We start from the raw sequence: 17135 nt of genomic DNA, 5'->3' as shown, positions 1-17135 counted from the left end.
GACTTATGTCTGCAAAATGCATTTAATTCAATATCTGAAGGTGTCATTTTTTCTACTAAAATGGAGGCTAACAGTGGAAATAAACACATTTTTAATTTTAAAAAAGAGCACCTAAATTAAAACAACCAACCAAAAAATCAACCAACCAACCAACCAACCAAGAAACCCTGGACTGGGGTGACTGAGGTAATTACTAGAAAATTCCTATCATTAAGGGTTCTAGGCCAGACTCTTTTACCCCTACCTAAAAAATTTAATCTTAACAGTAAGATTAAAACAGTATCTTAATGCAGAAGTAGTTTCCCTGAAATGATTAGTGTGTTGCATTAAACTATGTCACTTCACAATGCAAATGGAAATAATTTCCTATTTTATTTCTACAGGTTGTAGCTGCTGTATGCTGTGAAGTCACACCTGACTGCCCTTGAAAATCTATTAAAAAAAAAAAAAACTTGAGAGGTTTTTGTCTTCACTACAATTCACACTGTATTTCTTCAAAAATGGATCATCTACTGATTATCCAAGCATTCTTTATGGTTAGTTTGCTGGGGTTTATTTTATTTCTTTAGCAAATTCACCAATGCTTATGCATTCCTTCAAAAACAAGATGGGTGTAGCTTTTTATCACTTGTTGAATAGCTAAGACAACAAACCATGAAAAAAACAGACCAGTATAACCACGACAGGAGACACTGGGAAAGGGAGGAATGTTACAATTAAACGAAATGGGAGAAACATTTGAAGAAATATTATATTTCATGTATACCTTCTCAAACTTTAGATTGGTGAGAGTTTGAAATATTAGGAAGTAATTTTGGTTTAAGTCTCCTATGCAGGAGAACAGGACCAACTAAATACTGTCTAAAAAGAATTCTTCTCTGGAAAAGCAGATGCTTGACTCATTTTCTGTCAAAATGAACTTTGAGTCAAAGAGTCACATTGGTTTCATACCCCCCATCCCCCATAATGAACCCAAATCTCCCACATACGTCAACAACTTCCTTTTTGCCAATAATAGCAGGAAACAGAACATATGTTTTGCTCTTGCTGTTACAGCAGCAAGCACAACAGAGTGCTGTTATCTCATTGTCCCTCCATTCCAAATCAGGGACAACCCAAGCGTGAACAGTTGTTTCACATCCCTCATTTCAGAGTTGCTAATTGGCACCAGTGAGCCCAGCTCCAGCATCACTGCTGGGCCTGTCTGTCCCAGGTGCAGGCACAGCACTTCCCCAGCCCAGGCACATCCCAGGGAAAGCAGCAGAAACCAGTTTCCTGAATAAATCACCTCTCCATCCCAAAAGTGAAAGGACAGAGAACAACTTTCCCAAGAAAGTAAGTGTCAGAATGTATTTGTTTCCAAGATGCTGACACAGTACTCTTTATTTTATAAAGGTTTGGTCTCTCTGTCTACCAGCTGTAGGTCAAATTTGCATTTCCTGCAAGCCCACGAATGGGCACAATTTACTGCAGACAGAGATCAGCTCCATGGCAATCAGCATAAAGCCAGTATGGCATACTGTGGCTCTGGATGCCCCTGGCTCTGGATTCTTCTTGCTCACTGGTGAGCCCTTACTGAGGTTTTGTACCCTTTGTGGTCTCTAATGTGCCCGATTCTCTCAAGCCTTTCACTCAGCTGCCATGGTGAAAGCAGAGCACTTAATAATTTATTTCCACAAAATTTCGGAGTCTGATTATCTTCGAGATCTCAATTATTTAGTCAAGCACAGCAAAAATCGACTAGTTAACCAAACTACTCTAGGGACCATGGGAAAAAAGGGAGAAAAAGGAACCACAGACAGATGAACAAGTAATCCAAGCATGACCACTCATGCCTTATTTCCTGCCAAATGAGATTAAAAGTTTGAGAGAAGACTTCACTCTAACCTTTGCTTTATACACTGCCATGTTTCAGTCCAAGGCCCGCTGATGTCTTGGAAAGTCTTCTAAGAGCTTTCAGCAGGAATCAAGCCCTACCCCTTTCCGCCCCTGTGCACATTTAAAGGTTTCTCTTGAGATGTCAGCCTTGTTTTAAGAAGTGTGATGGGTTGCAGTGACCTGAACCATGGTCCTGAATGACAAACCAGCTGAACTTTAAACTCATGAGTAATTCCTTTTGTTCTAGTTGGACTTCTTACAGTCCAGAAGAAAAAATGTCTAAGTGACTTGATAAATCAAGATAATCTAAGCCAAGTCCTCTGAAAAGGCCAATTGAAAAACCATGGGCATGCAAGTCACTTAAATTATTTATACAACCTCTCCTTAGAAATGTCAGGAAATATTTTTTGAGATACTGTGACGTATTAAGAGGATAGGGAATTGAAGATACAAAAGCACAATTCAACATGAAGAAAACTCATGTATGTGCCAAGTTACTTTTTAGAAAACCTTTTTTCCATTCAATTTCAATCAACTTGACTGAGCAGAGATCTAAAACATACAACACCAGGAGAGATAAACCAGGACCTGCTCTGTTTCTAAGGCATCTTGAATTAGATCTGTTCACAATACTGCTCTTACTGTATAATTCATGGGTTTTATTTCAAAATCCTAACTGATCACTGATATGCACAGTTAACTTTACAAAGATGCAGCTAAAAATACAAAACTGAAAGATACTATTCAGATTTTTCTACATGCAATTGCAACATATGCAACAATGCAGAAGTGCCCAATGCATATAAAACCAAACACTGCATTATCAGAGCTTTTCAGTGTTGAGCTGTACTTCCATTTTTTAGGGTATTTAACCCTCCAACTTTAATTTTTCTATGTAAAATTATATATACATATAAAATGTGAGTGTTTCTTATTGCTTGCATGGGAGTTAAGAAAACTACTACTCAAAAACATTTTGAAAGAAATTAAGCATGGATTTTTAGAGTTTGAGCAGTTTGCTTGTTTCAATAAAAGACATTTTCAGTACAAGATTCCATTATTCACATACCTGTTTTTGATGTGGTAATATATTGCAAGAGCTACACTGTAAAGAAAAATACAGAGTTAATATCTCAGGACTGCCACATTATATTTTCTCTCATATTACATGCAAACTTAAAACCTAGCACAAGGCATGACAAACAGTATATGGTCAACAGCCTATTTTCTTTTGTTCACACCTAGGCATCAGGACAACTGCTGTAAACAGATAATTTTATAATATTTGTTCTGTACACTCCAACTATATCCTTTTTACTAGTAATTAAGTGCTTTACAATAATGTTCAAATTTCATGTATCAAGTTGCACATACTTTCCATTTAATGCCCTGCTCCACTAAACTCAGTGATTAAACTCCTCCTGACTTACAAGGGTGAAGACAAAGCATCACAGGCACTGGACATTCTCTTTAGTTCTGCTGCCAGGTAAACATGAAATGTTTTACTCACCATTGGCTTATGACTGTATATTTAAATTCATTGCTTGTGTCTGTCTTTATGTAGCTGCTCAAACAGCACACTCAAATACCACACTCCCACAGTTTTATGGCATCAAGTTACTTATTTTAACTCAGGAAAGACGACTCCCTGAATAACTTACTGCATTATGCATTTCCCTACTCTCAACCACACACCAAAGCACCCCTGTCTATATTCTGCACACAGACAAAAAGTGTCCTTATATTCACAAAAAGTTAAGATTTTGATTACATACACAACTAAGTGATCTCATTCACACTTGAGATGGAACAAAATTAAAGCATGGATTCTTATGATTATCCTACAGTTTCCAACTCTCAGCTCATGCTTTACTCACCACACATTTTTACTGAAGAACAAAGCCAAGCCAGCACTCTCCCTACTTACTGCAGTAGCATAAAACCAGTCTAAGCTAGAGGGGAAATAGGATGGAGGAGGGAATTCTGTGTAGACAGTTTGTTTCATCAGTGATTCACTGTAAGATGCTTATGTCTTATACTGATCCAAGATCCCCCCCTTTCCTTTTCCATAAAGGAACTTTCAATCAGTTGCTCTCTGGTTTTACTCCAGAATTTTTACATGAAAACTGAGATACTGCATGTTAGGAAAATAATATGTTTGAGCTAAAACTTTAGTAGAATTTTAAATTATTTCAGGTTTGATTGGGTTTTTTTTTGAACAGCCATACAGTAGAAAATATTTTTCTCCATTAAAAGTAAATATATTTTACTAAATTTTTATGAGCTTTTACCTGGCTACATTAGAAGTTATTAGATTATACCTGCTTTTCAAATTTGACTTTTTCATACAGACACATATTTAAGGAATCAAGAGATAGTGTGTATCATGGACATTTAAAGGCCACAGTTGTTACTGAACAGAAGAAAAACCCACATATATGAATGAATTTGATTTGACAGAAAGCTATTCACAAAATGAGTTATTCCTAAAATTTAATTTTAAATTATGCCCCTAGGAACACACTTGAAGCTCCAGTTCACTTTATGAAAATAGATGCAAGAATCTATGTGCACAGCTCTGCTTCGTGTGGTTGCTTTTGTAACAAAATGTCAAATTAAGTTTACAAAATATTTACTATTTAGACATCTGTATCAGAATCTGAAAGTCTCTCAGGGCTGTAATAGAGTAACTCATCCAAGTTTCATTCTATCTTTCATATGCTGGTTCAGCTGGCACCAAGAGTGCAGAAATAATGATTATGGAGCTTTCCATCACCCTACCCCAGCCACCCCTCCTGCTGCAGTGGATACAGTAATATTTTAAACACACTAGTGCATAACATGATCCAGAAGAGATAAATGAGCTGAGTAAAATGCTTCCCTCTCAGATTTACCTCTATGCAATAGCAATTTTCCTGCAGAGACTCCAAAGATGGGAAAGAAATGAAGTTGTACTACACAAGCAATAATCCTACAATCTCCTTACCCCTCAACCTGTTAAATGTGCAGCTGGACAGAAGATGCAGAGGCTTTGTGTGCCAGAGTTTCTCTCTCTCTGTAGTCCCTTTTCAAGCCCTCTGAGCCCTGGCAGCTTCCAGCCCTTCCCATGCTGGCAGCCTGGCCCCAGCCCTGCATGACTCCCACCCAACCCCAGAACTGGCTCTTCCAGCCCCTCTGCTCCTCACAACTCTGCCCCTCACCATGCACCCAAGTCTCTCCCAAACAGACCACCCCTTCTCCCCACCACCCCCTCGTCCTTCTGTGTGAAGCTGTGGCAGTTCTGATGCAAAAAGAGACACAGAACCCACCCAAAAAGGCTGCACTTATTCTGCATACAAAGGATTTCAGAGCAGAGGAGTATGAGACTCAAGGAGGAAACAACCTCTAACACCTCAAAAACACAAAATCTTTTTCAAGTGTTAATCAGAACTATTTTAAAGTACTAGTCACAGGAACCTGAAGAAAAGCAAGACTATATTCCAGGCAGAAAGAGCTGACGAGGAATCAGGTATCAGTTTAAACCTCTCTCGTCTCCCCTCTTCTTCCTTTAACAGAAAAATTAAGGACTATCTTAGTGACCTACATTACAAACTCCTTTGGATGTGTTAGTCTGAATAGATTTGTCTCTCATATAAACACCTCTGCAGCAGAGACACTGTCTAAATAAATTTTTGCATTTGCATACACCAAGGTAACCAACCTACAGACAGCTCAAGAGAGGCTATCAGCAACCATTAACAAAGAGCATAAAATGCCCCAACATTGGGTCTCTATTTTCCCCTTACTGTACAAAATGTAAAGAACAATACCCTACAAATATCAATTTCATTTCTCTCCAAAGGTAAAAAGGCAGCAGTGAAACTTAAAATGCTCATCTAAGACATCACCCAGTAATTCTGGACCATGACTGATTAAATAAATTTATTACTGCAAAAATGAAAACCTTTGACGTTTGCTTAGTAATGGTTCAGAAATATGGCTACATAAATACACACATAAAATGTAAGTGCTAGCAAAAATAAATAAATTGTAAAACCCACCATTTGATGGTATATTTGAGGTTTGGTTGACTGACCGTGCTGTCATCCAGGAAAATAGTGGAGCAGGAACTGTACTTCCTTCTCAACTGCCCAGGAGGATGCTATGAAAAACATGCAAAAGAACAATAGCATTTATGTAATACCAAAGCATTTTTGGGGGGAGATGTAAGAATTTTAAAATGACAAATTTCTGTCTCTCATAATGACGCACACAGTAATGTGACACATTTGGAAGCAGTTCAGAAAGTCCAGAAATAATTAACAGTGCAGTGCAAAAGTCACAAAAATCTCTGCCTGAGACTTGCTAATGCTTTCAAGTCCCAAATCCCTTGCATTCTTCCTTCCCCAAAACCATGCAAAATTTTTTCTGCAGGCTTACTCAAATACATTTGGAAAGCAAAGATGAATAAGACCTATATTTCTGTCCTCATTCCAAAAGAGTAAATGGAAGAGTAAAAAAGAAATTGTGTTAGCAATGAAGATTGGTTTAGCAACAGATATAAAACCATGCTTGCAGAAAAAAAAAAATTAAAACCATCAAAAAAGCTCCTAGCAGAATGAAGTAGGGGAAAGAGGTCTTTACAGCAGAACTACTAAATTAATAAGGAGAATTCAGAAAAAATAATTCATCAAGAATAGATAGTTATCAGAAAGGAAGAAAACTGATCGAAGGACAGAAGAAAAGAGTATAAGCAAATTAAAAAGAACCATCTCTTAATAGAAAGGTTTTCTATATATTTCAGTCCTTTTCCTGCACTACCATAGAAAAACACTGGAAAATTCAGCCAAAAAACTGGCATTTGAGAACACTATTTATTTCTAATAATTTTTTGCTGAGAGAGCTTCTCCATCAGCTGTTTAGGGTAGCTAGCACTCCACCAGGCTGAAGAGAACAGTTTCCATCGCATCAGCTAATAGCTATCACAGTCCTTAACCCTCACTGATTCTATCTTTGCTTGCTCCACCTACACTAGCAAATAACTTGAACCTATGTCAGGAAAGTGAAGATCAGTCAAATTACACATTTAACTCACAACAGAACAGGTTTAAAATTCAGTTGGCATATCAACATGGAAATTTTAATTCACTTTACAATTAAGGTTGTTTCCAGTGTTTCAGCAGAATTCACAGGTATTTACCAGCTCAGAGCAACTGAGTATCCAGGATACGGTCCTGTGACTCCTACCTCAGTACATCTTCCCCTGCCCAATTTCCAAAACAGATATTATTACAAGTGCCAGCACCCATCAGCTCACCAAAGCTCCACTTTCCATAGGCAGCTGACTTCTTAACAGCACTCATTACACAGACAGACAGACTCCTGGTAAAAGCTACACACATCTAAGTCATCTTTCTGTATTTCACAGCTGTGAGTGAAAAAACACACAAAGTCTCCTGTTAATTGAAAAAAACCCCAACATTTTCTGAAGCTGTCCCAACTGTGGAAACATTATGTTCAAAGTATCTGAAAGCTTACCAACAAATTCTATCAAGGTCCTTCACTTGACCAATAAAATTGTTGGCTGAACTGCTTTTCTTGGAAGGGAAAAGGTTTAGCGAGAAAATGAAAAATACTCCTTTTCAAAAATCCTTCAGGACTTTGGAGAGGTACTTTATAATACTTTGGAAGCTGACAATCCATCTACCTTCCACGCTATTGTATGTTAGGCAAGAAGGAGAAAAACTAGAAGCACTGTGAATATTAATGTCATAAAACTTATTATCTAGCATTGATGCATACAGAGAGAATTACTAGGAGACTGGTGATTCATAGCTCTTGTTCTATCACAATTTAGTTTAAATATCTGTATTAGTCTGTTGAGTACCTTTCACAGGCATGATAAAGGCAAAGCAACTTAAAAGCAACAAGAATGGGACCCTAGTGGCTGGGGGAAAAAGGGAGATGTAGACACATCTCAGAATTGTTATTAAAAAAAACCTAACACATGGAAAGTTTTCTTTCTGCATAGTAAGTGTCAACATGCTTTAAAGGTTTAGTTAAAATTTAAGATGAATCTACCAGATTTATTCAAGGGAAGCACAATTAAAAAACAGAAAATAACTTTGTCACAACACCACTACCAGACTTCAATCTTATGTAAACAGCGCTCTAACATTTGACACACGTCAATAATTAGAGCAATGCACCTTATTTCAGCAACTACCACATCACAGAACTCTTCTTGGATTTTCAGCCCACATCACACTTCATTAGGGTTGGAACTTTTCACACCTCAGGAAAATACGTGGTGTCTCATGCCTCACTTTCTGTTCACAACAACTTGGCAGTAAGAAGCAGCTCCCCCAGTCAGAAGAGTGGTGCCAAGTATAAACCTACACCCTTGGGTAAATGTACACACACCTGTGCCATGGGAATAACTGACCTGCTGGGAGATGAACATTCCCACCTTCTACTCTGATGTCCAACTGCAGCCACATGACACAGCAGGTAACAGCTTTTCTGCCTTTTCTGATTGCTGGAAAAGGCCCCAGCTTTCATATTTTATCTTGACTAAGCTGGGAGACATCTGAAGTCCCACAGTTCAGTCAAACAGACTTTTCTGAGCCCGCATAAAATGCTGCACAGGAACCTTCTCCATCCTTGCGAAGGACAAAAGAGGTTACTGAGCATCTGAAATAAATCCTCCTTTTTAACCCCTCCGAAGTTCCAAGCTAGCTCAGGCCTTCTAAGGCTTTGGAGGAATATTTCATGGACAGGATAAAGGACCCAAAAGAGGCTCTAACCCCCAGCTGCAGTTCAAGATGTTTATTCCAGGTGGTTTCCAGAGGGAAAGAGGGCGTGCACAGAGGAACAGGGTCTTTTCTCAGGTCTTGCCAGGGAGGGGTAGTTTGGGACACAGCCAATGGGGTCAGAAAGGGAAGGAAGGGTCAAACTACATGGTACAAACTCTAGGGGTCCCTGAGGGGCGAAAAACCATTCCCACAGGGAAATGTAACAAGCATCAGCTCAGTATTCAACACTGTCCTACAGACAAACTCCCTTCTGTATCCATTTCAATGGGATAAGTCTGTGACCAAAATTGCACAGGAGCTTAATGCCTTTGTATTTCAAATCCATCACAGCTGACCACAAAAATGCTCCCATTTAGACAAGTCAAAGAGGCTCTAATTAAGGAAAAAAAAACAGAAGAGCTGAGAATGACTAGAGCTTTTGGAGAAATTAGGCAAACCCACTAATGAGATCCTTCTAAGCTTCTATCCCACCATAAGGCTGGCACAGGGAAAAGGACAGACTGGTACACCTCCTTCTGTAAATCTTCATATGCAAAAATGAGCATAGGACACGTCTGAAGCCTTGACAACCTCTGCTATTACAAATGTTTACTAATTCAAAGCAACTCAGTGAAGTGGGACTGACTTCACATGTATTTCGAGTAGCTGCAGTGCTATTTCTGTGCCCAAGCTGAGATTCTGTAGACGTCACGCCTCTCAACTTCAGCAAGACTTCCAACTTCATCTCACATAAAATTCCCAAAGAGCAAACCAAGCAAAATATGGCAGGTAAAAACTACTTGGAAAATTATATTCTGGTCAGCCAGGGATCACTTTCAAACTGGAAGGTTGAAGTAAGGGACATTCCACAGAGGTCTGGTCTACTCCACATAAAATACTGAGCAACAATTTGATCACAGTATCAAGGTATTTTTATTGAATTTGCAGCTGAAATTAACTTGAAGAGGACATTTTTCTTTAAAAAATGTAATATATCAAGAGAATTTATAGAGTTACTATGTATGCAACAGAGTAGAGTACCCACCCACTCTGCTCAGCTGGAATTTTATGTCCAGTTTTGGACACTGTATTTCAAGAAAGATGAATTTGTTTCAGAGAGGTGGGAGGACAGAGCAGCAACATGCATCGGAGATTTGAAAAACCTGATTTACAAGGGAAAGCTGGCAGGCTAGAAAGGTTTTCTCCAGGAACAAAGCAAAAATAATGGCCTTAAAGTCATGTTGACATGGGGGTTCCAAAGAGGAGGATGTTGTTCTCCATGACCCTTGTGGATGGGATAAGAAAGAGCAGGCTTATATTAAACTGTGGAAAACTAAGATTTTCTCACAAAGTGTGAGAAGAGCCAATAGCAAAAAAACCCCACGGCACCAACTTTTTCTAATAACAGGAGAGCTTAAATGACTTGAGCAGAGAAAGAATCTCCATCACTGAAAGTTGTAAAGAAGAGATCTGCTCCTGGGACACAAAACCAGACTGAACAAGCTCTTCTAATGAACTCTGGACCAATCTTCTATCATTTGGTGGAGAGGATTTGTAGCTCGTTACTCCAGAAACAGTTGCTATTTTTCTCATTTCAACCAAAGAAAGTCACTAAGAAATGCTGACATTATAAGCCAGAATGAATACAAAATAGGCGTTTTGTGGAATTTCTTTCTCAACAGGAAAAGGTGAAGGACACAAAACTCAGCTTTGCAACTTGCTAAGTTTTTGAAAGTGTTACAGAAAAAGCCCTAAGAGATCAAGGTTCAATTTCCAATAATGCAGGTGTTCCTAGCTCTTAAGACTAGCAGTTTTTTACCTTGCACAGCAAGTACTTAGCAAATATCACTGCTTTGTTTTCCTCCAGCCTCATCCTGACACTTTCCAATTTTCCAAATCCTGTGTGTTTTAAGATGTTTGAACTACAGGTTTTTACTCAAAGTTTACAGAAAACCATTTTATCAGAAATCTAATAGCTTGGTTTGCCATCAAATTCATACAAACACTGCAGAACTGCTTCTAGGTACCTGCTTTGAAAGGAATCACAACGAATTCCTAACTTTTTCACAATGAGAATGTACAAAAGACTTAATTTCTTTCAGGGAGCATAACTTGGAAATTAAATCTAAACTTGCGGGGAAAGAAGAAATGTTACTTTTTCTTTTGTTAAAGTAAGCACTTCAGAATTGACCAGAAGGGCCAGCTCTGGCCTCTTCAGCAGCACTAGGGTGGCTCTCTGCCCTGATGCTCAGCAGGATTTGTTTGTTTGGGCACAACACTCCCCTAATGAAGCTATACAGCTTTTGTACCAGTGCTGGCCCTCAGCCAGTCAGCTTCCAGTTTGGCAAAACAGCTTCAGCCTTTTCCAGGGTTCCTCTGCACTTGTCCATCAAAAGATAAATTGGAGCTTCTGTACTAAAAAATGATAGTAGTGTCTCTTCTTCCTGCGAACCAGGTGAGTGCATGATTTTAAAAGGTCCTAATAAATAGTATTTTCCCCCATGGAAAAACTGAGGCTTGCTTGCACCCATCTGTGCAGACATGCCCATTAGCTTCCAGGCAGCAGAGGCTGGCCAAGACGCTAAAAGGCAAAACTGGCATGTAAAAGTGCACATGAAGCCAAATTGCAACAGTAAGCAAAAATACCAGGACTGCTTCTGACTTGGAAAAGGGATGTTCTTATCTTGAGGATCTTCTGTTGCTTCAGGACATGATTTAGTTTTAACACCATTTTTTACAGAGGAAACATGATTTTACAGGTCAACAAAGTGCTTCCAAAATCAAGCAAACCATGCAACACAATTCTCTTCATGGCTCTGCAAAGCTCTGCACTTTTTTTTCATCTTGCTTAATGTCAATACAGCAAAATTGTCTATTTTTGGTGTAGATGTATTCACCAAAACAAAAGTAATAGGGAACTGCACCACCGTTCATCTTCCTCTGCCAGCAACTACAATTAAAAAGAAATCCAGTCCAACTACTCTTAAGTAATACCCCTTGATCCTCATGATTCAACTTTGTCCTCAGTTGTTAGTTTCACCAATGTTTGATAATGTCCAAAACCAGCCTAGCTTAGAATAGATCTGTACGTGCAAGTTTTTGGCTTTTAAAGTTTGTCCTTACTAATGTCAACTAGAGAAAATTATGTCAGCAAACCACTGAGCTCCTGAGGGGCTCAGCAGTCACCCATAAATTCCTCTGCAGCACTTGCAGGCCCTATTTAAACACTGATAAAGCACCCTGCTTTACAAACGTGAAAGACTAAATATTTCTTTGAATGTTAAAATCAGCTCAAAGGCTTATATTTACAAAGCATGTAATTGCTACTGTTGTGCAATTTCACCAGAGGGGCTTTATTACATTCCCAGCAGAGCAAATATTACATAGCCCCTTGTAAAAGAACTCTCCTGCATGTTCTCATTCTAACTCCAAAGTTAGCTTTTGTTTCTCCCATAAAAAAGTTTACCACTTCACATAACCTAGTGCCTTGAGGCTGACAGGAGAGGTAAAATTCTTCATCCTACAGGACAGGAAAAGAAGCTAACCAAAAGACTTTAGAAAAACGTATTTCCAACAGTAAGTTTGGTAAGCCATGAAAGAGAACCTGGTAATTTTGACTTACTAAATGCCTGGAAAGAATCTTAAGCTGCATCTATTAGGAATGGCATCAGTGTAGGGAATCTGCTAAATAGACCAGGTGCCCTATAAAGGCCCCTTTAGACCAGCTTTTTTTGTGATTTTGCAATGGAGAAGAGCAAAGACCACATTAAGCAATCTCTAGGGGTACAGCACCTGAGAAGCCTCTAATCTATCTTCCAGTTTATCTTGTTCTTTCCTTCAAGTAAGGAATGTCAATTAAAATATCTTAAGAAGTTTGGACAGCAGTTTTAAGTCTTTGCAATAGTCAGCCTCAGGCAGTCACCTTGAAAACATTTCACGTTTTATGTTGTGCCTTGCTTTCACAGATTAAACTGCTTTCAGACTGTGTTCCCATTTCAGCATGCATCTTATTTACCCATTAATCACTAAGTTGAAAGTGTTTGATTATCAGTCACATGTCCACTAGTTTTACAACAGGGAAGCAGAACAGCCTCTTTATTCAATCTGGCAAAGAAAATCTGGGGGCTACACAGGAGTGTCATACATCATTCCAAGCATGCATAAATACTCACAGAAATTGGTCCTGCCACACCACAAACAGCAAAAGACCCCTCTGTTCTCTGCAAGTCCCCAGTACTGTGTCTGGGGAGAAGCATCCCCTGATGTGAATCACCACAGGGTCACTTACATGGACCAGGGTTGTGACATGAGTGTTGCCCAGTAACTTTTCCCCAGGATGATGAAAAAGAAATTCTTAACTTATTAACATTAACTTTTCTATTTGGAATGATAAAAACAGTATTTGCTGGCATTTGAACATGCAGTTGCCAGGTAGCAGACAGTGGAAGCTATGTCCAGACCCCTAAAAAGACAAAGAGGAAAGGATGCTGTTGCTACAAGGCTGGCAAAGAGGCTCCAGAATAAAAAATATGCAAAAAAGAGACATTACTTCCTTTTATTTTCTTTCCCTTTTCCTACCCTTTACCTTCTTTCAGAAATATACCAGTATGTGAAAAATATTCCTTATTTTTAAGGGGCATTACTATTTATAAACACAGATTCATTTTAAGAGTGTATCTTGCCTAGAAGAGATTACTTGGGCTAACAGCATTTTCTCCTTTTTTGAAAGAGAAAATTTCTAGAAAAACTTGAAAGAGAAAACAACCTTTTTTCTCCCCCCACCCTGCTCCTTTCCTCTACAAAAAACCCAGTAAAAAGAACAACCTACTGCAACAGTAATAAAAGATCTGCTATTTCTCCACCACCTCCTCTAAAAACACAAAACGTGTCTGTCTTCCTGTTTGCTTCCCTTGTACAGGCAGAGATACTGATGCAATCTCTCTCCTCTGAGAAAGGAAATGCCCCTATCTCAGTCTTCATCTTTATCCCTCTCAGCAGCTTGACTAAGCAGATTAAAAGACATGTGCACATCAAGGCAGCATAGAAAACCCCCATAAAATAACAAAAACCAGTGTCTGCCAGTGCAATGGGAAAGAGAAGCAGAGTCTGCTGCAACTGCTTGGGAATTAGAACAGGCTGGAAGAAAGCAAACAGGTCAGGTACACTGGAGGGAGGGAACTTCCAGCACCATTCCCAACCTGGCATCTGTCTCCTTGGGCTCTGTGGGAAGATGGAGAGATGACAGCTCCTCCACAGCACTCTGTCACTCCCTCCTTTCCTTCTTTCCCTACCCCAAAAAAAAGAGCAGCTGCTGGCTTCTTCCATCACACCTACTGACAAGGTGAACCTGAAACACGGCAACTGTCAGCCCCTGACAAAGTGCAACAAATCAAAGCAGGAACCCACCCTTTGTGTTTGGGGATCACAGGAAACTATTCAGCCAAATAAAATATTCTACAAACAAAAGCAGGCGAGAAAGGAAAAGAATAGTGGTGTGGTCATGCTAAGAAAGTGCATTTTTAAATGAGGAAAAGTCAATATTAATTTTTTTTTTCGTAAGTAATATTTCAAAACTGCATTTGTATGAATTACTGCTCTCATCTGTTACTACACAGAATTTGGCAAGCAATTGAAAAAAAGAGCACAGCTTTTCTTGACACTTCTCCTTCTAACCAGCCCCCCATATCACTTGGGAGAAATTCAATTCTGCCTGCAAAATAACCAGTTATGCAGATACTGCACAAAAAGATAAAAATATTTTGTTGCTCATCTTGGTTATTTATCACAAAAGGAGAATAAGCATAAAAAACAACAATAATGAAGATGATATCATGGAAAAACCACAAAAAGACAAAAGTGTTGCACTATGATGAGTTCTTTTAAAAAAGATGAAATAACACTACAGAATTTATGTTCTCTGGAAGGCTTCCTCCAGAGCAGATGTGGAGACTCAGCCCTTCTCATCAACAGGGAAACAGATGAGTAGCAACAGCTCCTGTTAGTACACACTGAGAAACAGTGGAAGAGAACTGATCATTCAATAGGGTATGTCATAAACCACTGTACTGTGTAAATAAACCCCACCATTTGTCACATTTAACTGTTAAATCTAGTTCCTTAAATTTCTTCCAATAAGGTGGTCTAGGAAAACCATGATGGTTCCCTGCAGTCTGAAAACCTAAACACAGTTTCCAGTTACAAGCCACAGCTACTCCTTCCAAAATGATCACCAGTTTGGTACATCAGGTTTAGCACACTGAAGATTTAGGAGGTGCTGAATGAATACTCACAGGTGTGCTAAAGAAACAACTTAAATATTACAGGACATGTTTGAAAATAGAGTTTATCTATGAGTACTGCCTAAAAAACTTAACTGACTTGTAAAGACACAGACATGGTAAGGACTTCAGCTTCATAAAGGTTATTTTTAGCTCTGCAATTCAGAAGAAGTACTTTGTAAGTACAAAGAAGTCAGACTTAAGGTAGCAGTAAACCACTGAGGGAAGTTTACACTACTGCAACCTCAGCCAATGCTTTGAACTGTACTCGGGGGTGAAAAAATACAACAAATTAAAAAGAGGTACAGCACTTAGCACATCAACCACATATGCTGCAGTACACTGAACTCCCAACAACACAACTCTTCAGTGATATGATCACCCTTCCCTTTTCTGCAATATGCCAGCCTAACCTAGAAACACCTTATACTAGGGTTTGCAATAGTGTGCTTTCAGCAGCATCTGCAATAGTCATCTTTGTTAATCTGCTGGAGGGATCAGAACTCACAATGCAATTTTTACATATGAAATGGTTGGTACTGAGTATACATTATTAAAGTTCACAGGAACCCAGTACACTGGCTTTCCAAGTCATTTTATAACGAGACAACTCCTCTGCAAACTACCCTCACATACACTGTAAACAACGGGAATGTTTTACAGGGGAATAGAAGATGAGGACCAAGAACGTCTGCTAACCTAGTGAGGACAACTTTAAGGGTTTTGTAAGCCTCACAGTATCTTGTGACTTCTCAGAATCTTAACTCTTGGGAAACTGAAAATCTCAGCTTGCTTTGGAAGCCTGCAGTTTTAGAAATATTCAACACCAAGCAGTTCTATCAACAAATGCAGCAGTCCTGCCCTCTCACCCCACACAGAAGTTCATTCCTGCCCTCGTGGCTCCCTCCCCTTCTGCAGGTGCAAGCCCTGGAGTGAGCCACAGTTAGGAGCCCCACTTCAGCATTCAGCTGAACCCACCTGCATTTGTGCCCCAATCCAGTTTATCTGAAGCCAGACAACTGTTCACCTCAGCACAGAGAGATGAAATAGGTATAAACCACATCTGCTTGTTTCAGCAGCTGTAGGGTCATAAAAATGAAATGACAGCTTTTGTTTCCCGATAGAGAAAAACTTGAGAGCTTCTCCCCATTCACCTTAAAGGCAAATAGTGTTTGGTAGACAATTAGTTCTTTCCCTTCTCAATTTTACTGAGCCATGACTCCACATATTTCAGCACAAGGCTTCACATGCTGGAACCATGCTGGCTCCAGGTGCTTCAGCAGTACAAACAATGCTAACTGAGGTGAAGAGCCTGGTCCTGCACCCAAAGCAGGCTACAGGGCATTTGCTCTCAGCTTCACTGAGAATTGATTCAAACAGAAGAGAACTGAATTGAGAAATGCCCAGGGTACACAAGCATATCAAAGCCCAGTCTTTGTACTCAGCATGTAGCACATGTCAATCCACATTTACCTTGCATGAACACTTCAGAACAACTGTGTAAATATCCAATGCTGTAGCTCCCTGCTAATGCAAACTTGGATAAAATGTAATCTAAAGTTTCAAGAGCAGTAATTTAAAAAATCATACCAATGTGTGCAGCTCTTTTTCCCAGGTACCAGTTACCTATGTACACTGGTAGTGAGCATAATTCTGTCCTCAAACCAACAGATTTGTTCCACTAACTCAATAGTCAAGACCTATACTTCAGGATCCTGATGCAGAACAAACATGTGAAGCATCAGCACCCTCTCAGCGATGTGGAAATCATGTGTGGTAACTCTCATTTACTGTATAATATAGACAACAAGGAGAAAGCTGCATAGCGAGGCATTTTCACTTACGTGGTTTATATAGAGACTCTTGCGTTTTTCTCTCACTGCAAAAACACAAAATATGATAGAAATATTACATGACTATTTTTCCCGATTAAGCTTCTTATACACCATTTATAATAAAAAGAACAGGAGACTATCTATGTGCAACATTATAATTGCTTTTGCACTAACCAAGTATATTTATATAGCAAACACAGAAGGAACATATATCTGTATGCATAAAGGCATTTATGCTCACTAGCGTGGTGATGGGTTAAAATTCTCATCCATTTGGGTATTTCAGGTGCTGGTCCACATGGGCAAGGTAATATGCAGTAAGCTGCAGTCCAAGGTAGCAGTGGCCATTCTTCCCCAGTTCTCTGTGTGGT

The 17135-nt window shown here is 39.2% G+C and overlaps 1 protein-coding gene across 2 annotated transcripts in view; it reads right to left on the bottom strand.

Moving 5' to 3' along the window:
- Positions 1 to 17135, bottom strand: part of CCNY (cyclin Y) — a 119776-nt gene that overhangs the window by 24174 nt on the left and 78467 nt on the right. The window contains exons 3-5 of one of the 2 annotated variants that reach the window (XM_063415197.1): positions 16774 to 16808; positions 5919 to 6019; positions 2948 to 2983 (exon numbers count right to left, since the gene is read on the bottom strand). In XM_063415197.1, coding sequence (XP_063271267.1) covers positions 2948 to 2983; positions 5919 to 6019; positions 16774 to 16808 — 172 coding nt within the window. The remainder of the gene's footprint in view (positions 1 to 2947; positions 2984 to 5918; positions 6020 to 16773; positions 16809 to 17135) is intronic. The other variant, XM_063415203.1, reaches the window with a different exon arrangement.

This window comes from Prinia subflava, chromosome 1 (genome assembly GCF_021018805.1).
Source record: "Prinia subflava isolate CZ2003 ecotype Zambia chromosome 1, Cam_Psub_1.2, whole genome shotgun sequence".
Lineage (NCBI taxonomy): Eukaryota > Metazoa > Chordata > Aves > Passeriformes > Cisticolidae > Prinia > Prinia subflava.
Note: the sequence above shows the minus strand (reverse complement) of the source record. Positions and strands in the feature narration are given on the sequence as shown.